At 43.0% G+C, this 26,108-nt stretch overlaps 1 protein-coding gene across 3 annotated transcripts in view; it reads right to left on the bottom strand.

The window, feature by feature from the left end:
* KIF6 (kinesin family member 6) overlaps nt 1-26,108 on the bottom strand; it is a 518,996-nt gene that overhangs the window by 220,454 nt on the left and 272,434 nt on the right. For all 3 annotated transcript variants that reach the window (XM_019527228.1, XM_019527227.1, XM_019527229.1), the window contains 3 exons: nt 17,233-17,338; nt 16,324-16,459; nt 13,617-13,826 (listed from right to left, as the gene is read on the bottom strand). In XM_019527228.1, coding sequence (XP_019382773.1) covers nt 13,617-13,826; nt 16,324-16,459; nt 17,233-17,338 — 452 coding nt within the window. The remainder of the gene's footprint in view (nt 1-13,616; nt 13,827-16,323; nt 16,460-17,232; nt 17,339-26,108) is intronic.

The following is a 26,108-nucleotide window of genomic DNA, read 5'->3' as shown; positions in this document are numbered from 1 at the left end:
GAAGCAAGGGTCCCCTCTGCCCCCCGGGAGTGTGTGTGGTAGCAGGGAATCACTATGCCTGAGGCCACAGCACAGGGCAGTGAGGGCAGGGGGAAGGTCCATAGCCCTGGCAGCTGGAGGCCCCCTCTGGCAGGGCTGGGGGAGCAGAGGCTGTGGGTGGGAGGGAAGGGGCACCAGCAAAACTGTGTGGGGGGGGGGTGAGACCAAGCTTCACAATCATTATCATTATCAATCATTATTGTTATCATTTATATATATATATATATAGATAGATAGATAGATAGACACGCACGCACACACACACACACACACACACACATAAAATGTCTTTTGTCTGGCGAAAATAATTCCCTAGAACCTAACCCCCCCCATTTACATTAATTCTTATGGGGAAATTGGATTCGCTTAACATTATTTCGCTTAAAGTTGCATTTTTGAAGAACATAACTATGACGTTAAACTAGGAATAGCTGTAGCTGTGAATAGTCGCATGTCCACACATGGTCATTTAATGCTGATTAGCCCAATTTAAGCTGCATTAGGGGAGCATGTCTATATGTGCACACCCTTAATGTGACTTTAAATGGTGATTTTAGACTAAATTTGATATCTGCCCAAACCAAGTATCAAATTTAAGCATGATTAGTTAATACGGATTGATCTGCCCAGCAGACTAGGGGGCCAGCCAGACTCCAGCCCCAGGGCTCCTGGCTGGGTGCCTCTCCTCTCCCAGGGCTGGGCCGCTCTCTATATAGTTTGCCACTAAGAGTGGGCTGGCGTTGGGCAGCGGGTAGGGGGCGTGTGGGCAGTGTGGCAAGTGGGCTGGAATGAGGAGTGCAGGAGGAGGGGGTGAACCCGCAGCCAGTGCCATGGCCCCACTGGCAGGTGCATGGCTCTCTTGGGCCTGGGAGCAGGGGGGAGCCTGCTGGTGCAAGCAGGGCCAGCACCATGGCCAGCAGGAGCAAGGGGTGCTGATCATCACTGGCAGGAGCTGGGATGCAGCAAAGGGATGCTGTGTGTCACTGACAGGGGCAGAGGCAGCCCTGGTGTAGGGAGGCAGGGTGGACAGGGAGGGAGTTGCCATGTGCTGCCCTTGAGCTGGGCACGTGGCTCCTGGGCAGGGAAGGGGTTGGCCAGGAATCAAAGGGCAGGGGGGGTGTTTCCAAGATGGCTGCCAAATGCTGGCAGCTGTCTCTGGCTTCAGCATGGCTGCCAAATGCTGGCAGCCATGTGTCTGGAAGCTGGAGCTTCCCCTGGTGGCCACAGGGGCACATGGCAGGGCTGAAGTGACAAGATTAGTTAGTCCCAAAGCCCACCACGTGTAGACACCTGCCAAAACCGGCTTAATTCACATTAGTTTAATATGCATTAACTTTAAACCCACTTAAATTCATGTATAGACATGCCCAGTGAGTAGAAAGCCAGGGAATAGACTGGTATGAGGAATGCCATAACACTGTTTCCAATTTTAGTGTCAGTGCCTCCAATTTCAATTTCATTTATATGGGTATTACACTGATGCAATTCCATCACTAATGGAGGTATTCCTGATTTATGCCCTAATTCAAAAAAGCCTTTAAGCATAGGCTTAAGGCTATCTCTATTGAGGAAAGCACTTTAGCATCTGCATAATATTAAATTGACTTACTATTTATTAGTAGCAAATATTAATACTATGGTTGGGCCAAAAGACAGCAGTTGGAATTAGGGTCCCACTGTATTGGAAATGTACAAACCTAAAAAAAGAAATAATCTCTTTCTCCGAAGGTCTTATTATTTAAATATACAGGAGCATGAACAGTGCTGTAGCAAGGGGGTTGGTGGGATGAGCACCCCAGGCACCGAAGTGAAGGGGCACCAACAGGCACTACCCAGGCAGGACAGGGTGTGGGAGGGAGCTGCAAGTGGCTCGTTTGGGGGGGGGGGCGCAGGGATGGGGAAAAGGTGACTCCATAGGTGGCAGAAGGCCAGGGCTAATGAGGCTCCATCCCCGCAAATGTAGGGCAGCAGGTAGGGCCACAAGGCAGTCTGGCTGCGGGCTCCGGGTGACTTCAGCAGGTGTGGGAAGGGGCGCGCATGAAGCTAGGATTGCAGCCCAGTGTGTGGATTACTGGCTGCCCAGCATGTCGATTCTGTTAAGGGGAAGGGGGTGGGGGGGGGCAGATCAGAGCCCAGGCAGCTTGTCCAGGGGTTCAGGGGGCTTCCTGTTGCTATGTGCACCCCAGTGGAGGCCCAGGGAGCAAAGCCTCCCCGATCTGTGTGCAGGACAGAGGCGGCTGCCATTGTGTGCTGGGCTCTCCATTCCATTGCAGCTGCCCTGGGAGTGGCACAACTCCACGTGCCCACTGTCACTTGGCTGTACTGCCCTGCAACCCCTGCCTGCACAGTGGTGGGACACATATGGCGTCGCACGGCTCTAGAGGCAGTGGCACGCAAAGTCCAGTATGCAGCGGCAGCCATCTCTGCCCTGTACGTAGATCAGGGAGGCATGTGCTCCCTGGGACTCGCTGGGGTGCTCACAGAGACGGGAGCCCCCCCGCATCCCTGGACAAGCCACCCGGGCTCTGATTATCCCACATTTACCCCTACCCCTGCCTGTGCCCCACTCTCTCACTCACTACTGGGGCTTTGATTTGCCCCCCTCCCCCCCCACGGCCCTTTCTCCTTCCATTTCCCCTACAGACTTACCTGTTGGGTGGGAGTGGGGGCATGCGCGCACATGCTCACACACACTCAGCCCTCCCAAATAATTTTTTCTCCCTCTGCCTATGGGCAGCTCCCTTGCTGCATGCACTCCCTAGCAATCATGGAGGGCGTGTGCCCCCTGGATCTGTGCATGTAGCATAATAGAGTAACACAATATCCCCTGTATAGTAAACTTAAGAGTGGTGCATTCAATTAATATCCTATATGAAACTATATATCTGGTGCATGAAATAAATATTCAACTGAAGTTAATTTTTTTCCATATAGTTTTATTCTTGTTTATCTAGTTTAATTATTTTCAGACTAAGGCAATGGAAGAAGAGAACAAAAGACATAATACATTAATCTTCAAATCAAAATTAGGTTAATGCTGGCAAATAAACATTGTTTTAATCAAAATGATTCAAAATGGAGACATGATTAAAGTCAACAAACTTTGAAAGGGCTTAAATAGTGTTATTTTGTATTGCATTAAAACAGGATGTTGGTATACTTGAGACATTGCAAACCTTGGTTGTAAATGAAAACTAAGAAACCAACTACATTGTTAAAAAAGTTAAAGTGCATGTGAAATCCCCTACATTCTGTAAACTAAAATCATCATAAATCAAGTGAGGAATGGAAAATATTTAACTGATGAAGAGTGGCTTTCAGATCACACTAAAGGCTCTACTTGGGAGTTCTATACCATTGGCTCCAATGCAAGGTCTCTCTCACATCTTTATCAAACCCATAATGGTTATAGACAAGGAGGCATATGTATATAGTTCAGGAGGATTTTATATGAGGATTAAATAGCTTTATAACTATGAATAAGTGTGTGTGAATGTTCTTTGCAGCTCAAAAATGCAAGCAAAATGAAGAGGGGTTTCTATTACTCATATGATGCACCATAGCACACATGGCCAAGTGAAATGTCCCATCTTTCTCTGAAGCATCAGGTCTGCAATCATGCTTATATGAAACATCTAGCCCACATCCACACAACCCAGAAGAGTGAAGTGGGCATACTACTTGATAAACTTGTCTTCAGCTCTCTCTGTGCACCGCAGAATCCAGAACCCTCTCTTTGCATTGATGCAGCTCCACTGGACCAGATTCTGTCCTTTATTTCATTGATTTCATAGACATTAGGGCTGGAAGGGACCTTGGAAGATCACCGAGTCCAGCACCCTGCCCCAGGGGCAGGAAAGTTTAATCCAGAATTAAAGCTTACCTCAGATTTACATCATTATAAGTGATGCATTGGGGGTTAAACAGTCATTGGGTAAAATGAAGCTTGCAGCAGAACCTAAGGCTTCCTCCTTACTAGGGTAGGGTTCATCCCTCTAGGCCACAGAGTTAGGTTCCCTCTTTCTTGTTCTTCTTCTGACTCCAACACTCTTTCCCCTCCTGTCTTCCCAGTGGGCTAGCTTCAACAGGCAGATATTCAGAGCCATACCTGTTCCATAGTTCGGTGATCAAAGCACACTGTTAGGATATAGGATATATGTGGAGTCAAACCTCTTGGGGGCCTAGAAACCAGGTCTCCCATGTCTTGGATGACTGTGCCAAACAATTAGGTTGAGAAAAAGGAACTTTCTATTAAAGCCAATGATGTCTGGTTAGGTAGATTCAGCCAACCACAAAAATGTCTTGCTACTTCAAGCACATGTCTTTCTAAGAAATGGTCAAGGAGGACCTGGAATTCTGACCAAATATATGAGTCATAGGACAAGTTAAAACTCCCTATCAAAATTAAGGAGAGCTATGAGCCTCCTGGGCAATAAAGAACCTAAGCGGATTGAGAGAGCTGTATTGATGCACCACAAGTGGTGAGGTAGCTCCATGTTCATAATGCAGGAGAACTACTTGGCTATAGAGGTGAGGTAGAATGCATCCCTGCAAACGGCCTGGATACAGCTGATTCTAAGCCGGAGGTATCTTAATGGTAAAGAAGAATTTAACCCTTAGTTTCTGCTCACCCCAAAAGTACACAGCTACCTCAGGACAGCAATCTTATTACACTCATTTATTTTTGGCCCAGCTTAATGTGCCTCCAACATCAGAAACTTATCCACTCTACTAAACTGGAGGGTTCTCCCACTCTGACAACAGGAAGCCTTACGTAAATCCAAAGGCAGATCCAATTAATGGAAATGCCTATCTTTCTATTCTTTCAATGAGTAAGGAGAGGGAGTTAGCCATGTTAGTCTGAAGTCAGGTAGAAGGCAGGGCAAGGGGCATCTTAGAGATTAACTGGTTCAGAGAGGCATAAGCTTTCATAGATGACAGCCTACTTCATCAGACATTACAAAATAAACTGTTGCATATGAAAGCTTAGCCTCTCCATGGACTGAGACCTTGAAGTGGTATGTCCCAATGATTCTCAAAGCTATGTCACCTGGAGTCTCACACTCCTAGAAGGGACACCCGTGGTGAACCGGCCTGAAGGGAGGCTTCAGACAAATGACAGTCCAACCCAAAGCCCTCGATGGTGGATCAGGCAAAAGATATCAGGATCTTAATGGCTGCAAAGATGGAAGAAGGCTGCAGCGAGATGGAGCTCCCCTGTTGTCTATGGTTCTCCCTTGCCATTGGGCCCAGATCTTCACCTTGTCAAGATCACATGGTTCATGCTTCCATGCACCAACTTCCTCACATCAAACAAAGTCACTTTAACAGAGAGCCTGGGGCTCTCTGATCCTTTCAGGGAAAGAAGCAATCCAGCCAGGGGGCACTGAGGCTAGGCAGTGTGCAGCAGCTGCAGGTCACCATGGCAACAGGGTAATTAGGGTAATTAGTAGGCACCTGCAGGCAGCCCAGGCAGTCTGCTGATGGGAAGGGGGCAGGACCCTGGGAGGATATAAGCCTGAGGCTTGGGCTAGCAAGGTAGTTTCTCCCTGGCAGCCACAAGATGCAGTGCTCCTGGCATCAGGGTGCCTGAAGGGACTGTGGTGCTGCATGTAGGAACAGTGAGCCTTGGGGGGCTCCCAAGGAGCCCAGGCTGGGAGGTGTGCTGGCATAAGGGGTGAGGGAAAGTTTTCCTTCTTAAAGGGGCAGAGGGCTGCTTCCCCTTTTGGAATAATGTTATATGCCAGGAACTTATGGTTTGAGTTAAGAGTTTTACACTGGCAGTTTAGGTTGGGGCTGTAGGGGCAGTATACAGAGGTACCATTGGTGCCTGAGGCACGCAATCACCTTGAGCCTTGCCAGGGGTAGGCTCAAGCAACTGTTGAGCCCAGAGTGGGCAGAAAGTGAGGCCACAGAGCCAGACAGGGGCCAGGGGTCTGGCACCCAAGAAGGGCATGAGCAGACAGGGGCCAGGGGTCCAGTGCCTGAAAGGGCCAAACCAGAGCTGGTGCCTCAAAGCCAGGTCCAATACTGAAGGCCTTGCTGAGAGGAAAGGGGCAGAGGTCGAAGCCCCAACAAAAGAAAAACATTACTGTAGCACTCATGAGGCTTGGGGAGGAATGAAGCTGTGCAATTAGCCCTTAAGGCTTTAGCTGCCCTGTAGGACACAGTTGACCAGAGAGGCCCAATGAGGGGCCTGGGAAAAGTACAGACCAGTAGGGTGCTGAGGAACCCCAGTGGTGGTCCAGTTGGACTGGGGCCATGTGAAGTCTCATGGGCAGCCTCCTTAATATTATTATTATTCCAGTAGCACAGGGGCTGCAAGCCCTATTCCCCAACCCCCCGCTCCCATGGGATGCTGCACAGCCCCACCAGTCTGAGTTCACCAGCCATGCCTGATGGAGTTATAGAAAATGCAGGTGTTGTGGGCACTGCTCACCCAGCCAGCACTCATGTGTGTGAAGGCACCACAGTGGTCCACAACAGCTTGGAGCACCACAGAGTTAAAGCCCCTCTGGCTATAGCAGGGGCAGTCGCTGTGGTGTAGGCAGGTGACAGGGATGTGGGTCCCATCCAGGGCCCTGATGCACTGGGCGAATCCTAGGGCACAGAACCCCGCCACCACTACCAGGGGGTCCACATTGAGCACCATGTGCTGCAGCACATCCTGGAGTCTGCTGCACACCTCCAGGATGGCCTCCCCCCAAAAATGGCCCACTTAGTGGAAGCTGGCAGGCGTGGCCAGTTTGAGTAGAGCACCTCCAGCCACTGCTTGTCATCCCAGGTCTGTTGGACAATGTACAGCCACCAGTCCTGGCTGGCACAGCAGGCCCAAAGGCAGCGGGCCTGGAGGCCCAGGAGGATGAGGATGGCCCTGGTGGTGGCATCCAGCAGCACATTGTCAGCAGCCCTGCAGAAATGAAGAGAGAGTTGCCTTGTGTTGCCTCTGTGCTGTGCATGCTGCTCCTGGCCAGGGAAGTGGCTGGCCAGGGAGCAGAGAGTGGGGCTGGCTTTTCAAGAGGGCTACTGGCTGTTGGCAGCTAGGGCTGGAACCTGGAGCTCCCCCCAGTGGCAGCAGGGGCCCATTGCAGGGCTGCAGGAAGTGGCAGCAGTTTGGTCCTAAGAGCAGCAAATCTGCTGCCATGTCTCTGCATATGTAGATGCCTGCCTGGAAGTGTTTACTCTCAAGTAGTTTACTTGCAAGTAAACTGATCTCAGATCAAATCCATGTGTAGATGCACCCTCTAAGACCAAACTGGATCTGTCTTTATCCATTTTTTGGTGTGCGAAACCCTAGAATGATGTGCTCATGACAACCTGCTTTGTTTACACAAGTTGGCTTCTGTATTCTATACCACTTAGAGCTTTTTCAAGATGTTTTGTTTCATTCCTAGATATAATGAGCTGAAATAATCAAGCCTGGAGGTTATAAATGCATAGATCATTGTGTCAAGTTCTGAGTCCAACAGGAAAGGGAGCTACATCCGAGCTAGTAGCAGACGGAAGTAGGCATTTTTGCTGCCATGAAATGTACAAACTCTTTGATTTGTTATACTTTTACAATAAAATAAAAAAATAATAATAAGCAGAACCTTTCTAGCTTTTTGCAGTCTAAGATTTCAAAAGACTATAAACCAATTAACCTAATACTTTCCTGTTGGGGAAATTACATTGTATTATAAATAAGGATATACTCTTACTGTTCATGTGACATCCGTCTAACTATTCTGTAATTTGTAGCCTTATTATTCTTATTTTCCATAGCAGGGATTGCTTGTCCCAGAGCTATCTTCTTACTTAGTGCCTTTGACCCTGAGAAGTTTTTCTTCTTGACAGCCCTCTGGCTTTTACTGTAAGCTACTACTGCATATTCTTAAATACTTGTTTTCTTTTTCTCAAGTTTTGGTTCTTCTTCTGTTATAAATTTGTTTTTTAATTTTCTTTCTAAATCCGAATTATATTATAATCTTAAAGAGGAAAAAATGCCCTAACAAAATGTCTAGGTAGTCTAGTACAATGTCATTTAATGTTTAGCATTAGAAATCTTGTCTTACAACAGAACTCCATATCTGGTACCATAACTTTATGTATACTACAGATGACTATATAGATAGGTTATTATAAGAACCCTCTTATGAAACCTCTGGGTACATTTGCAAAGTGGTATATAGGAAATATTGCTAAACTATGTCTCTTGATAACAATCAAAGATGATGATTCGAAAGTTACACTATATACAGCTTCAGAACCTTACCTAAAAAATTCAAAAGCAAAAGGACATTATTTCTAGGAAGCAGTATTGCTGTTCCCAGTAGAAAGCCAAAAGAATGAAAAAGTGTGGCGTCTCTGTTGTACTTTTGCCAATATAAGTGTTCCCCTAAGGTCAGGAATGAAGCATACTGGCAGGGCAATATGGGCTTTATCACTGACCATGTTCTCCCTAACAAGTCTTTTTTGAAGTCTGCCAGCTTCAAAAATCCATTGCTGATACTTTCAAAGACAAGTTCTCATTCATTTCAACATGGATTGTGTGGCTAAATACCCTAAATGGTTTTGATGATCTTAGTTTAGGTTTTACCTCTTTGAGTGAAAGAAAAATCTTTTAATCACAAGAGTATATTCCCACACACTTAAATTAATATGTGTAATACCTCATGTAGAATGTAGGAACATGACTTGCCATGGGTATGTGCAAATTTCTAAACTGAATATAAATAACCGTATGCAAATGTATGCAGATCATTATACATATTTAATTTTGAATTGGTCCTTTAATTATAATGACTAGTTTGTGTGTACAAACTTTTTTTTAAATTATCTTATTAATGGTTTCATATTAAAAGATTCTGATCTTCTATCAAAGTGATTAAACTTTTTAGATCGTGTCAAATATAACAATTAGTGAAATCATCTGTACAGGATATTATAGTACAGCCCCCTCCCAGTCAGCACACACAAACACATATTTCTCTATACCAACTATTTTTCTTCTTCTTGTTGCTAGTATAAACCTAAAAGAACTTGAAGTTATTTGGAGGTGTTGATAGAACTATAACAGCAGTGTAACAAATAACAGCAGAATACAGTATAACTATTGTTTCTTTATATATGATGGCTCCAGTTACATTATACTCACAGGACACTAGTAGTTTTCAGCACTCTCAGAGAGTAGATAGGGTATCTTTCTTGCCTCATAACCTAGATATTATTAAAGAATCCTCTGGTTTTAAATTCATTTCTATAATTCCCTCTCAATCAGCCCATCAAGTTATTTTTAATTCTCTCTCTCGCTCTCTCAGATGCATGTACACACACATATACCTTCATCCTTCTATAAAAATGTTGCAGCATTAATCCTTTAATACATTTAAAGAGTCAGGAGGTTTTAGAGGAATCACTAATTACTCTGCAACAATAACAATTTTTCATCCAAGTTTTCAACTCTGATGTAGATTTAGCTTTTGATGTACCTTTACAAATTCCTTTTGATATTACTTTGGAGCATGGCTTGATTTTGTTAAAGTCTCAAATGGTTAAAGGATTCAATGAGTCATCTGGGGACTTCTGGAAAGCTGAATAGTTCCAGGTGACTATTTGGAACACACACTCAAAAAACATAAAAACACTAAGACCACTGCTATTTTAAAAAGAACAATATGGACCTTTTCAGCATTGGAGTTGAACATGCAGGCTCTCTCATTATTTCAATAAAACAAAAACAGACATTTATTTAATCAAAAAACAAAACAAAACAGAAAAAATCCCCAACCTTTTTCTGGCTTGGCTGAATGTTTTAAAGAGCCTATGCACTATGAAAATTATCTAGTGAGCCATGAATTTTGTTTCATTTTGCTTTAAAACCGAAAGATTGAAAATACAAATGTTAACCAGAAAGGAACATTTTAAAATTCCAATTAATAAAATAACCAGACTCTAGTGAGAGGGGTGAAATGGACATCACCCTACACATAAAAGGGAATGTTTTCTTTCCTTGATTAGCCAAAAGCAGTAGTGTCTAAACTCACTCTACCACAATTCTTACACAGAATTTTACCATATTTTTTCACATACAACACACCCTAGAATGTAATACACATGTTGTTTCTGAAAGAAAGAATGAAGAAAAAAAGATTTTTTTTTTGTTCAGAGTTATAGCTGTACAGAGCAGGAACAGAACCTAAACTTCAGGTGAACTCACACTCCCTTTTCCCCTTACACTTAAAATCTTAGCTGCTCCTGAAGGTTGGTTTCCATGGATAAACCTAAGATTTTGAAAAGCACTAAAGAGTCTCCCCAAGGCTATGAAATAGAAACAGAGAGACCAGGGGCAGCAGGAAGAAAAACTGCCCTTAAAAGGGTTAGCTAGATTAGTGGAACTATTCAAAAAAGAAACTATTCAAAAAGAGAGATGATTGTTAATTTATTTGAAGTGAAAACAATGAGCCCACCCTCAGCTGTCTGAAGATGGAAGCTACAGCTACTGCCCTGTGAAGTAGGAATCAAAGCAGGGTACTTCTATCCTCAGCAGAAAATCAGCTTCCCTGCTGAATACGTACAATTTTGGGGGGCTGATTTTTTGGGGAAAGGTGCATATTATATATGAGAAAATATGGGATTTACCTGACTGATTATAAAACAAAGTTGTGAACCTAATGGAACATTCAGATTTAACTTCTGCTTTCCAATCATTGCTGAGCTGTCTACCTTCTAGGGAAATAACAGTTCTGTAAATATATATTTTTTAAATGTTACAGACAGAATACTTGTCATTTGGTAGGAAAAGAATTGGAAAGAACAAAGAAAACCTATAACTACCCCCAGGACAAGAAGGTGGTATTTAGAATGTATGTTATGATCTATAATCTTATTCCAGAAGTCCCATGCCAAACCACTGTCCTCTATCCTCATACAGATGCTTTCTTAAGACTTATTCTTCCACATGCCCACAAGCAATGAGTCAATTATACTTATTTTTATTAATTAAAACTCCCCAAGAAATTGTTCCATCATGATGTGAACATTCCCTATCTGTGTCCCCCATCTGTTCCAAATAAAACAATAATTAAAAAATTGGGTAACAGTATGTGCTTAAATGTTAGTGAACCCCCGCCCCCACAATGCATACTTATTCTTAAAAACTCTTAAAAAAAACCTTGCTTATTAGAAGAAAGTACAGAAACCACTGTACTAGCTTCACTTGAAAATTCTTAAAAATTCTATTTCAGTTGTTAAGAGGAGAAACAGCCTTTCTGAAGAGATCATCCTCATATGGTAAAGGTATTTTTAGTGTACAGGGTATATTAAATATATATATTTTCATGTAAATTCAGCTTTTCCTAACTTGGGTAAGATAACAATTCTTGAAAACTTCTCCACAGTAATTTAAACATTTTTCACAGAAAGCTCTAATATTTGCATACTAGAAAAGTAGGCTAGAAGGGACTTTCAGAGGTCATCTAGTTCACCCCCCTGCCAGAGGCAAGGCCTATCCAAACCATCCTATACAAACCCTTTGTCTAGCCCATTAGTAAAACTACACCATCATCCCTGACACAACCACAAGGCACAAGACTGTAACCAGCCATAGGTAAACCAGGGGGACAATGGTAGCCAATGTCTTGCTGCTGCAAGGTTTGTTAAAATACATTCCAGTGATTCAAGGAAGAGGGCCACACCTCTGCTACAGAGAAAGGCAAAACATCCTCTTTAGCAGAGGTGTGGGGGTATACAAGAATTCTGCTTTTGCTCCTACATACTACTGCTACTCAAACTTTGCCCTGTGGAGCAGTAATATCTGGCCCATGGTGCTCCCCACATGTCTGGAAATTTTGCATCCAGCAGCAGTGGTAATTAATGCTGCCACTGCTCCCCCACCACCATATTTCCAAGCCCATGGCCAGACAGCATGATCTTGTGCACCAGATTGGGCTGGCATGTGTGGCTGGGCCATTGGGTCTGATCTGCCATGCGCAAGACCAAGGCTGAGGCTGTGGGCCCAGTCTGGTGCTCATGGGGCTGGGACTGGGTCCAAGTCAGTGGATCCAATTCAGTACACATGGGGCTAGGTCTCGATCTAGCACATGTGGGGCCAGAGCCAGGGTCCAATCCAGAGCATATGGGGCACAGCAGTGGGCCCACTCCAGTGTGCAGGTTGGAGCCATGTGCTGGACTGTTCCTGTAAACCCCATGCTAGATTAAGCCCACAGACTGATGCCATGCACTGGATCTAGCCCAGGAACTGACCCTCCACCCCTAATCTGGCTCACAGCTCAGAAAGGTTGGGCACCACTACTGTGTACTTTGGTCACAAGTCAATAAGATAGTTAAGATTAATAGTGGTACTCACATCGGTTATAAAGTTAGTCACCTGTTGAAAGAATTTGTTGAATTGAGGCCTGAGTTTATTTGACTGTTTTAGCTTTAATAAAAAACATTACAATAAAGACTATTACAATGTCTTATGAAAAATGTTGGGTAAAGCCAAGGGTTGCCCTGTATTATGTGGAACACCAGGGATGCTTACTTTAAAAACTAAGAATAAATCATAATATCCTTAAAGGTTAAGGCCTTCAACTGAGATTTGTGTGTGGATATGTGATACTGCTGGAAGCAGAACTAAATTTTTTTTTTCAACTGAAGAAAAATTACTCTCTTATACTGAAGGAAAAGGCAAGAAAGAATTTGAAACTTACTGGTTGTCTCTTAAAAGAGTTCATGCAACTAATGATGCTTGGATTGATTTCCATCAATTTGCATGGTTTTCCCTTTTCCTTTTAAAGCACTTAAGAAGGATGTGGTTTCCTGGATTATATAATGAACAGCATCCTCAACCAGAGGCGTGATGAGCAGCTTCTGCATCTTGAGCCCAGCAGCAGCTGCAGTGGCCAGGCAGGCAGTGGTGACAGCAGCTACTATTCTTGCACTCCCTCATAATCGGTGCCCAAGGCTACTGCATCAGTCACAAACCCCTACTGTCTTTAACAGCGTTCCTGAGCATATTATTGCTTAAAAATCTTGAGAAAGCCATTGTCTTTTTTATACATAGCTTTAGTAGGTTCTTTAACACATGATTCATGACTGTTTATTGAAAACTACCTGTGCATTGCTATTGACAAAAGGTGGATCCAGGGAGGTGCACTGGTGTGAATGCACCCTCTTCACTGCTGCTGCCATCCCCAGCTGACCTGGGAGTAGGGGTGCCCCAGAGCAGCTCCCGCTCTGCTGCTGACACAGACAACAGCTCTGTACAAGGTACTGTGGAGACAGCAGCAGTGACAAGAGGGTTTCCTCTTTCTGCACCTGCTGCTCCCCAAATGTGATCTCCAGTGGTTGGGAGCAGGTGGTGGAAGGAGTAACCTACCCCCTGCTCCTGCCATTATCTCTAGTTGATGCAGGCAGCTGGGTGTGGGGAGGGCTGGGGGAGGGGGAGATGGTGAAGTTAGAGAGTTCTCCCTGCCTTCCTCCAGCTGTGGACTGCAGGAGCAGCTGCATGGGGATCTTGGCTTGGCTAACGACAGCAGTAGTAAAGGTCACAATGTGAAAACTAGATACTTGTATGAAAAATTAATTTCACTAACCTGTTCGCCTGAGAAGAAAAGAAGCTCTGTGTATTGAAGGGTTGAAATCTTTTGCCTCTTTTACATTATCACAGGTAGATATTCTCTCACCTTCCTCCAAGCTTACAGAAGAACTCTCCAGGGTTGTATGATCACTAGAGCCAATGCTGAGCTGAAAGAGGAAATCTTGTGCTTTCTTTTTTTCTTTCTTTAACATGTGTACTAGAATATCTGCAGGGCATTTTAAGGAAATTACCTAGTATTGCCTTTCTGAAAACAATATTAGTCTTTTACTGTCAAACCCTTGCTCATGCAAGTAGCCCTGTTAATCTAATAGAACTATTTAGATATGCAAAATTTATTCAAGTGAATATAAATTTGTAAAGTCAGTAGCATATTTTGTAAGTATATGTATTTGTACTCATTTTCCCAATAGTCAATTCATTTTCTTGTGAGCATAAGTAAAATCACTTACTGGCCACAGCTATTTATCCTACTCAATCAATGCTTTGATAAATGTAGTAAATATTTTCAAGCCCTGCTGACAAGTTGAAATGTTAAAATCTAATTTTTCTTTCTAAATAGGTGACATTCTATCTAGTTTTATTATTCCACAAGACTGAAACATTATCTTATGCCTTACAAGTTTCATACCAAGCTTAAACTGCAGGTTGGAAATCTGAAATTTCAGAGGTGTATTGACAAGCACAGAATAAAAGAAAGGCCTAAAAGGACACAAATCATGGATTTAAATAAACACCTGCCACTTATACTACATAGTCATTAAAAAGATTTTTGGTATCAAATATTTTAAATAAGGACCATAAAGGTTTTTCAGTGAAATTCAGCTAACATTTAGCAAAAATCAGTCAGGTAGTTTGAATCCCTATGAGATACATTAAGATTAAAATGAAGAGTGTCAAAAAGTATCAGGTAAATGCATGCTAAAAAATTGGGCAATATCTGAGGAATATTATCAAGTTGACATGGTATAAAAATGATTTGCCTTAAGAAGTTATTCTTATCATAGCTGCTAGAAACTATCAAAGTAGTCGGGAACTCTCATAAGTAAATGACAGAACTACTAGTTCCAATACCTTCATTCCAGCAATCACAGTGTTCATTTTAGTTGTAAATTGTACAATTGTTTAGGCTGAAATATCCACTTCTTGTGCCTAATAAACAAGTTCTGAGTTTAACTTGGAACCTTAGGCTGTTTGCAGATGTTTAAAAAACCCAAAAAACCATGCTTTACTTTAAATTTCATGTGCCCCCATGCCAAGCCCAGCGCATGCCCAACAGAGGCATCATGCTCACTGGACCCAGCTAGCCAAACATCTATATAGATCACATGCTTTAGTGGGGCTTTTTCAGTGCTTTTATCTAATAGCTGATTGAATCAGATACTAGATAAAAGCATTAAAAAGTCCCACTGAAGCACCCAATCTATACACACAGTGTGGAGCTGGGTCAAAGTAACACATTACTTCTTCCGGCAAAGAATATTTTTTTCTTTTTTTTTAATGTCTGCATGCAGCTTTAAAAGTTAAATCTGTGGAGCTCTGATTAAAACTGACTATTGCAACAGATATGTCCTCCCTGTACCTATACAAACAAAGCCATGTGTGTACATCTGGCGCAAGTGTATGTGACTATTTGGTATGTGTTTTGTTGCTGCTTCACTAGTTTTTTTTTTTAAACTAATATAATGATTTATATCAGGAAGCAACACTTCTGGTAGATCCAGAGGTTAAAAGCTAAAAGGTGTTCTAAGCCAAGTTTATAGCCAAATTAACTCCTCAATTTTCTTTACAATGACCATCTTGTCTCCGGTGCTGGATGCAGCAGGAACTAAGAAGTGTTCCTACTATTTAACTTCATCACTATAAAGCATCAATTAGAAGCAGAACCCACTCACATTTAAAATACCAAACTTATGTGGAACTGTTGAACACAAAGAATGCAGTTAATTTTGTTTTTTAATAAAGCTGAATTCTAAAGCATCTCTGCTCTCCATAAATTTACATATTATTTGCCAATTTTCTTCCATTATTCAAGTTTTGCCTACAGATCAGCTACTAACTCAGGGACATGGTAACGCTGTGGTCTGCCTGCAATTCTGTCAACCAGCTAAAAATAACTGCCCTTTCTACATCTTGCTAGGCTCCAGCTACTCAAATTTTTCCCGTGAGTCAGTAAAATGGACAAAGCACATCTAAGTAGTTTATTTTTTTAAATAAAGCACATAGAATAAAGCTCCAGCTTTAATTTAAATTTTAAAGTTGCATGTAAAGTACACAAGTTTTACATTTATTCTAAAGGCAGAGTCCAGTAGTCCCCAAAGAAGCATTTCATTTGGCTAAAAATAACACTTACAGGAAATTCTATTCTTTGTAAGGTAATAAATTGTTCTTTATATAGTATCAGAGTTTTCCATTCTAGACACATTTTCATTTGCTTGCAGAGACGTTTCTAGACCCACATGTTTGGATCTCGGTCAGAACCTCCTAAAGCTCAGGCACAATTAGATCCAGCATTCTGACCTGGTCCAGAACTGAAACAAGACCTAGTCCAAAGTTGGGACGCTGCTAAACAGAGAGAGAAAACTGAAAACTTGCCTAGTATATTAGTATTGGAAGGAAGGAACAATTCCACTTCATATACACTCCCACCTCAGATTGTAACCAGATCAATTTAAGTGTAAATTCTCTCTTTTCATGAAGGATACTAATTTCATTGTCTCGTTGCTGAAGAATTTCTCTCAGTTTCTTAAATTCCTCTTTCCCCACTGAACTATTCTTGTCTCCAGTGATGTCAGGTGCAAGAAGATTTTTATCAAGAATCTTTGTATGAGTCATCAGTTGCTATGAAATAAAAAAGGATATTCTTTTTATAATATTCTTACTCTGTTCATTTCCCCTATCGCTGTGTGACTGTCTACTTGGGCTAACAGGCTTGAAAGTCCCTTTAGGGATCTCTGAAAAGGAAAATCCTTTCAGTGGCTGACTGTAAATCAGTGGGCACAGCTACATGAGATGCTAACTGCACAGTAGCCTAATAACGTTGCGAAGTCGTGTTCCAGGCAAAAAGCCATGCTAATACGTTACTGCAAAACTGACATAAAATTGTCTATCCCAAGGGAAATGCTGTCCGGGGACAGAGGACAATCATACAGACACCCATGTTCAAAGGTAAGTCCTAAAAAGTTTCCAAAATAAGAGGTACAAAGAATTTATCCTGGGATATTGCAAAATATATCTATAGAGTTATCCTGGGACCGCATCACTGAATCAATGGCAGAAAAGTGGCAGTGCATTCAGCTGCTCACTAAACCCTGATTAGAAGGATGATGCATGTACAATCCAATCCCAGGATATTTCTGTTTCAGGATAAGCACAGCTACAACTTGTCCAGGGACAAATGCAACATCTGTTCCTAGCCTAACAGTATATTCCATCTATTTCTCAAATCTATTCCAGTCTGCCATGAATTTCTCAGACCTGCTGAGCCTCTACACACACTTCTCTGTTTTCCAAAACTTTGTCACTGGTTTCCAGTTCTTTCCTCCTATGTCCTCTAATGCTTTCAGTCCATTTGCGGGGCTTTCCATACATCCTTACACAGGTAGAGTACATACCTTTATATGATTAAAACAGTATTTGATCTTGCGCATATCAGGTCCAACATCCAGTGTACTCTCATGATCAGTATCTTCAAGAAACTTTTTGATTAGCTCATCCAATCTGTAGGAAAATAGGAGAGAAAATACCATAAAGTCCTCACAAGAAAGTAGACAACAGTGAGTTAGTGACTCAAGCTTGCCCAGTGTCAAATTCTGAGCTGCCAAATGTGCTGCTTTTCTCAACAGACTATTGCTTTAGGGCCATTTTATTGCAATCTACCTCTGTTTTTGGTGCTAGATTTTATGTTTAATGTAGGAAGGACTGCAAAGGAATCTGGTTATTGATTTTATACACCAATAAACAGTTTGGAACTAAAACACATTAAAGAGAATCTTTTGTTTTCCGGTATCTCGCATAATTTAAATTATTCATAAGTAGTTCTCTCATGCTTTCATATAATATAATTCTACGACTGATGCTTCAGATAGTTTGTGCCAGGATTTTTCCATATATGCGTATATGCATGGAAATGGAAAACTGAATTCTTTTTTTACATGGAGGATATTGACAGACATGCGAACTTCACTTTCTAGTTTCAGTATATAAAATACACCAGTGGATCATCAGATAGGGAACTATATTTTTTTTATCTCAACTACTCTATATATAATCTTGGACCCAATGCTCATTTCTGATTGCTGAAATTATTACAATTTTTATTTATTGATTGGAGCCAAGTAAGAAAAAAAAAATCTTGTTTTATTGAAAGCAGGCCCATTGAGAACATGAAAAACAGAAATGATAGTGTTTTTTTTATAACTAAATGATGGCCTGGGATGGGGAAAACCTGCCCAGGGCAATGAAACTGCAAAGTTCATTTCACTGAATATCAATAATCTAATTTTATCAGCAAACAGTGTTTACAATCCGGTAGTTGGACAGTGTTTGGACACACATATCTGGATGTCCCATTTTAGGAAGAATGAAGAGCAGGATGAGTGTTTGCTTGGAAACCCAATGCTTTCCTAGACTGAACTTCACAAAATAGTAAAGCAGTCACAGGCTAGAAATAGATATCACCAAAAGAAGCAGATCAGCTATGCTGGGACGTGTCCCAGCACAGCAGATCCATTTGTTCCAAGAAGAAGGGTTTCTGGGAAGAAATGGGATCCACCTGATGAAGAGAGGGAAGAGCATCCTTGCAGACAGACTCAATAACCTACTGAGGAGGGGTTCAAAATAGGTTAACCGGGAGATGGAGACCAAAGCCCTGAGGTAAGTGAGGAAGCAGGACACCCGGGGGAAGAGCAAGCAGGAGGCAGGAACAGGGGAGGTGCTCTCATACTTCCTGAGAAATCAGGGCAATCAACTCGTTACCTCAGGTGCCTGTACACAAATGCATGGAGCTTGGGAGACAAGGAGAAAGAACTGGAAGTCCTTGCACAGTCACAGTACTATGATGTGATTGGAATAACAGAGACTTGGTGGGGTAGCTTGCATGACTGGAGGACAGTCATGGATGGGTACAAACTGTTCAGGAAGGACAGGCAAGGAAGAAGAGGAGGAGGAGGAGTTGCACTTTATGTAGAAGAGCCATATGATTGCTCAGAGCTCCAGTATGAAACTGGAGACAGGCCTGTTGAGAGTCTCTGGGTTAAGGTTAGAGAGGAGAGCAACAAGGATAATGTCATGGTGGGGGACTGCTATACATCATCAGACCAGGACGAAGCGATGGACGAGGCTTTCTTCAAACAGCTAGTGGAAGTTTCCTGATCACAGGCCTGTTCTCATGGGGGATTATAATCACCCTGACATCGGCTGGGAGAGCAATACAGCAGTGCATAGGCAGCCCAGGAAGTTTTTGGAGAGTACAGGGGATAACTTCCTGGTGCAAGTGCTGGAGTGGCCAACCAGGGGCTGTGCTCTTCTCAACCTGCTACTCACAAACAGGGATGAACTGGTGGGGAATGTAGTATAGTGGATGGCAACTTGGGCAGCAGTGACGAGATGATTGAGTTCAGGATCATGAGGAAAGGAAGGATGGAGAGCAGCAAAGTAAGGAACCTGGACTTCAGAAAAGCTGACTTTGACTTGCTCAGGGAACTCATGGGCAGGATCCTCTGGGAAGCCAGTCTGAGGGAGAGAAGAGTGCAGGAGAGCTGGCTGTACTTCAGAGAAGCCTTACTTAGAGTGCAAGAACAAACCATCCTGATGTGCAAGAAGACTAACAAATATGGCAGAAGACCAGCTTGCCTTAGCAGGGAACTCTTCAGTAAACTAAATTACAGAAAGAAACCTTATAAAAAGTGGAAAATTGAATAAATAAATAGGGAGGAGTATATGAGCATTGCTTGGGCATGCAGGGATCAAGTGCAGTTGGCGTTGCAGCCAGAAACAGACAAGAAGAGCAACAGGAAGGGTTTCTACAAGTATGTTGGTAGCAAGAGGAGAATCAGGGAAGGTGTGGATCCCTTACTGAATGAAGGAGGCAAACTTATGACAGAAGATCCAGAAAAGGCTGAAGTGCTCAGTGCCTACTTTACCTCAGTCTTCACAAGCAACGTCAGCTCCAACACTACTGCACCAGGCAACAGTTTGGGGAGAAGGTGAGCAGCTCTCAGTGCTGAAAGTACAGGTTAGGGACTATCTAGAAAAGCTGGAGGTGTACAAGTTCATGGGGTGGGACAAGATGCACGGGGTGCTGAGGGAGTTGGCTTATGAGATTGCAGAGCCAATGGCTATCATCTTTGAAAACTCATGGCAATCAGGATGGGTCCCAGATGATTGGAAAAGGGCAAACATAGTGCTCATATTAGCAAGGGAAAAAGGAGGATCCAGGGAACTACAGGCCAGTCAGCCTCACCTTAGTCCCTGGAAAAATCATGGAACAGATCCTCAAGGAATCCATTTCTAAGCACTTGGAGGAGAAAAATGTAATTAGAAACAGTCAGCATGGATTCACTAAGTCATGCCTGACCAGCCTGATTGCCTTCTATGATGATGTGACCACTTCTGTGGATGCAGGGAGACCAGAGGACCTTGATTTTAGCAAGGCTTTTGATATGGTTTCCCACAACATTCTCACAGGCAAGCTAAGGAAGTATGGGCTGGATGAATGGACTGTAAGGTGGAGAGAAAACTGGCTGGAGCATCGGGCTCAGAGAGTAGTAATCAATAGCTTGATGTCTAGTTGGCAGCTGCTATCAAGTGGAGTGCCCCAGGGACTGGTCCTGGGGCTGATTTTGTTAAATATCTTTATCAATGACCTGGAAAATGGTACAGAATGCACCCTCAGCAGAGGTCAACAACAATGGTGAAGGGGCTGGGGGACATGCCTTATAAGGAAAGACTGAGGGAACTGGGCTTATTTAGTTTACAGGAGACTGAGAGGGGACTTACTAGCAGCCTTCAACTACCCAAAGGAGTTTTGAAAGAAGATAGACCCTGACTGTTGTCAGTGGTGGCAGATGACAGAAAAGGAGCAACGGTCTCAAGTTGCAGCAAGGGAAGTTTAGGTTAGATATTAGGAAGAATTTACTCACTAGAAGGGCAGTAAAACACTGGAACAGGTTACCCAGAGAGATGGTGGAAGCTTCATCCTTGGAGGTTTTTAAGACCTAGCTTGACCAAGCTTTGGCTGGGATGATCTGGTTGTGGATGGTCCTACCTTGAGCAGGGGGTTGGAGTAGATGATCTCCTGAGGTCCCTTCAAACCCTAATTTTCTATGCTTCTATTTCTCTAGGCAAAACACATCACCCATTGTCCCACCTGTTCATGCTGTGGAACAAGGGGCCACATCTTCTCCTGGTGTTTGAGGGGCCCAATCCTGCATAGGACTGGGCCCCTGAAGCTCCCAAAGACTCTGCCCAGCTTTCCCTGCTTATGGAGATGCACCCCAAGGGAATTTCTGGGTTGTGTCTGTAAGCAGGGAAAGCTAGGATTTCCTGTTTGCAGAGATATGTCCCATGATTTTCTAAGGGACTTTTTGGCAAACGGGAAACTCTCGCTTTTCCTACTTAGAGAGAGGCACTCTGAGATTTCCTCTATCATGGGGCTTGAGGGAACCAATCTTGTGCAGGATGCCTGCTACAATAAAGATGTACATATTAATGCCACCTTTGTTGTGGGCACATATTTTGGTCATTTGTGGCGCAACAAATGACATGAACATCTGTTTACTTGGTCTTTGTGCCAACAGAAACAGTTTTACGGCAGCACAAAGACAACAGAAGGTAATGTCTCTTTCCAACCCTTGTTTCCTGATGATGAAGAGTGAGTGCTCTTTGAAGGTTGCAGATTAACCACACATTAATGGAATAGGTTTGGCATTATTTTCAGTAGATAAATCCTTGGAAGTCTGGAGGGTGTGGGTTGGATATGGAAATTGGAAAGATATAACAAAAATCTACTACCACCCAGCTCCATCTTTTTATGACTTTTCTATCGCAGCAAGTTTCCAGGGGATCTTTAGAAACGGGCAACACACTACAAAAACCACTGCTGTCTGTCTACCATGACCCAGGTTAGTTTTAGCTGTTTTTTGCTTTCCCATTTCTTTTATCAGAGGAGAACATACGAGCCAAATACTTTATCTGTATCATTCATTATGTACTTGGTCGCTGACCTAAACCACTTGGCAACAGATTTCCAAAAATTCAAGAAGAGTACTATTCTTGCATGCTTAATTTTCAGCCCCTGAATATAATCATAACCTATAGTCTCAACAAATGCAGTCAAGGGCTTCTTTTTCTTTTAAGTTCATGCATGTCTAAGATGTCTCTAATTCCTATGATCTTCCATGAAATTAAGCACTCATATTCATGGAATTAGAATCTGTACCCTGTAAAGGAACCATTTATTGCTGACAGATACATGCAGAGGCATACTAAGGCGCACACAGAGATTTCTTTAAACCAAAATTGGGGCAAAATTCTGATAGTTTTCTCTACAGGGTATACTTACTGGAGTCATTGCCTTATATATGCAAACAGCTTAAGGATAAGGCATTAAAAAAATTAAATGAGTTTTAAAAGTGTTTCTGGTATTACGAGCATTTGTTTCATAGGCTACAGAAGAAAAGAGATGTAAGCCTTCTGCAGGGCACTGGTCAGCAGCAATAAGGGCTGGGTTCAATTTTGGGGTACTAAATATATTTTACCTTGGCTTGAGCCCCCACCCAGACCACCTGGGAAACACTAAATTAATTACTAGGGTGTCCTGCATAAATAAAAACCCCTCCTTGCAAGCAGTGTGAACACAAAAGACAGATTTATTACAGAAAACAGAAACACCAAATGCCATTTAATAAAGTCTATAGGAGGCACCCTCTTGGGGGAGGCTTCACTAACACACACACAGTCTGGGACCTGGGGCTCCCCAATGGGTAATTCCAGGGGTCTTCACCCCTATATGTGCCCTTCAGCAATGGGTTGGAGAGGTGGGGCCCACACTGGAGAATCCTATGAGCTGCTCCTTGGGTTCACTGTGCTGTGGGGAGCTGCTCAAGACCGTGGATCCTTCTGCATTGTAAGGGGCTCTGTTGCTCCTAGAGAAGTGGTAGACCTCCACTTCTGCATGGTCGCTTTGAGGGGCTAACTGTGGTTTTTGTCAGCATACCACACCCCAAAATTCCTAGTCTCAATCCCAGCTCTGCTGGGCACAAAACTGTAAAAGAACTCGAAGGAAAGGTCAGACCTATCTTGGCTTGGGCCTGAACTGGGCAACAAGAAGCTGGCTGGGCCTATTCTGCACTGAGGCCTGGACAGACAACAAGTAGTAACAGGTTTCACCCTGACTCAAACTTTGCCAGGCTTTAACCTGGCCCAAATCTGGCAGCCAAAGATACGGATGGGGTTTAGCTGCACAGCTAGGCTCAAACGCAATAGCTGTGAAACAGCAAAAAGGGCCCACGTCTATGGGTGCAGCCTGGGTATCCAGTCTCAGCTATTCCACAAGGCTGAGACACTACAGTTCCCAAACACAGGGGGGCCAGTAGCTGCCAGGACCCACCATTCCTGGGCAGTTTGCTCCAGGGATTAATACCCCCATGACATGAATCCACTTAAGGAAAAAAAAGAAAAAGGGAAAGAGGGAGGAAATAGGAGTGTCAAACTCCAAGGGAGACTTTCTCTTCCTGTACCTGAGGCTTTCACATCCCATAGCTTTTGCTTGCCTCTCCAGTGAAGAAAGGGAGAGATCCCCCCATGGGGAGCAGGCTTTCTGGCTCCCAATTCAGTTATGCAGCTCTCAGCAACCCCAGGAGAAAAAGCTCGAAACCTTAGTTAAGTTCTTCTTATATACCTGGTGTGACATCACCCAAGCCTTGTCCAGTTAGGGAGTGCCACAGTCCAGCATCTCTTACTCATCTGCCTGGAGGATCTTCTGCTTCCTCTGGGCAATAAGGCCAGAGGGCTTTACATATACAGGCCCAGAACAACAGGGGCCATCTTGCTAACAAAACACATAGACACAAAAATCCACAATACACAACCCAGGGTGTGTGTGGGTGTTACAGAGATTACCAAGCACTAGAGACTGAAACAGTAGTTTCAAGCATTACTATATTTCAGCATTTCCCAAGCTTTTGGTTCCAGGGGCACATTTACTGGGCCTCTCCCATCCCAAGGCACACCGGTTGAATGCGGAGCGGGGAGGGGGGTGAGTGGCCAGGTGTGGATCAGGCACATGGTGGTGGTGGGGGGGTGTGGCACAGCTGAACATAGTGCACGGTTGCAAATCACTGGCTGAAGCCATGCCCCCCACGTCTGTCTGTGTGTCTGCGGCGGCAGCAGGCGGGGGCGTGGCTCCAGCCCCAAATTCTGCGGCACACATGGATGTGCCTCACAGCACACCAATGTGCTGTTGCACACTGGTTGGGAAATGCTGCTATATTTGCTGGTAAAAATAGAGAGAACTGTTTAATAGATGACAGACAGATCTCTCTTACACACACATGCAGTTACCACAACTGGGGATAGTCTCAACAGATAATGGAGAAGGGAACTATCTCCACTGACCCCACTCTATGCCAGGACTGGGAAATACAGGGAAAGTCTGTATTGCCATTGACAATACTACAGCTATTCTGTAGATAAACATAAGGATTCAGTATTCTCCACCATCCTTAATATCACATTACATATATTTAATGAGAAAAAAGTTTTAAAAATATTTCTGTTTTTACAAGTGGGAGCTGATCCTCAACATGAGGTTGTGTAATGCTACTGCATTAATGAGAAGATGCTTTCAATCATACACTGTTTCGCTCAGCTGACAGCAGTTTGAGATCTTGGAAGCAATCCAAAACTATTCACGTCAGCTAGAAGGTTTATACTATGACCACTACCAAGTTAGCATTGCAGCGCATTTCAGGGAGTTAGATAAAAAGAGAATCATACTTTAGAGGACAAGAGAATCATAAGGAAGAGAGAGGAGGTAGTATGAGCTCATTTGTAACAGTGTTCTGCTTCTCTTGAAATAGAACATAATTATTTGCAACTTCAGTAATTTACTGGCAAATTAGCTAAGTGGTAAGTATAGACATAAACTGGTATTTTCTTTCCTTTAAATTACCTGAAATCCATTTAAAATGTCTAGCATTTTGAAAAAAGAAAAAAAAAACCCCACATCTTCCCAATTCTCTTCTTGTGGCCTGAAGACCACACATTGACTGGACTCAAAGTTTAGTTTCAGATGCAGTGAGTTAACTTTGTTGTAGCAGAATCTAGATTAGAAGTGGTTAACCAATTCGGCTTTTTTTGCCACTTCTAAAGAACAGTGCTTCTTCAGTGTTTTAATATAGACCTTTATGCCAAAAAGGAAGAATTTCCTGAGCCAAGGATGAAGTGGAATTTCTTGCCAGTAGGGAAAGGAATGGAAAAAGCCCTCAAAACTTCATAATTAAGCAAAAGAACTAAAAGAGTTTTCTTCTGGTTTATATTCTGAATATTCTGAACCATTAATAATGTGCATATTAGTAGAAAATATCTGTGTATCCAGCATAAACACTGTTTTGCAGGTAAGAATTAGAGGACTAGTTCCTTAGGTAACTTTACAGTTTGACAACAAAAAGGAATACAATCGGAACATTCTGGGAGCTCTTCCAGTACATTCAATTATTAAACAAAGGTAAAAATAAATTGATGATGCAAAGCAGATGCGATTTGAGGTTTCTTTTCTTTTTCTTTTTTGCCTGAATAGGCCATAGTCCATGAGCTAAATTTACATTGTGATTTATTAATGAAGGGACCAGGACACAATTCAAACACATTCTCATAATATTTAGAGAAAGCCAAGATTTGCAGCTTTACAGATGGAAGACAATAATACAATTCCTCCCTTTTCCAAAATGCTCATATAATAATGACAACAGAGAGTATGACAGGAAGGAAAACAACAAACAAATGCAGAGAGAAGGAATGCTGACTATAGGACAAAAACATTTTCTTTCTTTCTTTCTTCATATTATTATTCGAAGGTGCACAAATATATGCATGTGCTTAAGTTGTGAGGTTTAAGAATGGAGGAATGCCCTCCCACTAAAGTACCTTACCAAGAGGGATTCCCCAAAAAGAGGGAGATAATACACTTTGCCTGAGATTAAGAGACTCACCAAGGCCACTAACAGATGTTAAAAGGAAGGCAAAATGGGATCTAATGTGTAATCCCAACAACTGTGCCCCATGCCATGCTACATGTGCATGGCAGGAGGCATGATTGTGGAATGAGCATCAGATCTCATCATGCTTATTGCCTGTGCAGGAGGAGCTGAGGATTATGATCCTGGGCTCCCCCTGCACTGATATTCTTCATTCCTGTGGCTGGAAGCCCTATTAGCTGATGGAGCTTCCAGCTGTAGCACATGGCGTGGCCTGGGAGGGGCGGGGGCGG

The sequence above is a fragment of the Gavialis gangeticus genome, unplaced genomic scaffold, assembly GCF_001723915.1.
Source record: "Gavialis gangeticus isolate Ggan-Ray unplaced genomic scaffold, GavGan_comp1, whole genome shotgun sequence".
Classification (NCBI taxonomy): domain Eukaryota; kingdom Metazoa; phylum Chordata; order Crocodylia; family Gavialidae; genus Gavialis; species Gavialis gangeticus.
Note: the sequence above shows the minus strand (reverse complement) of the source record. Positions and strands in the feature narration are given on the sequence as shown.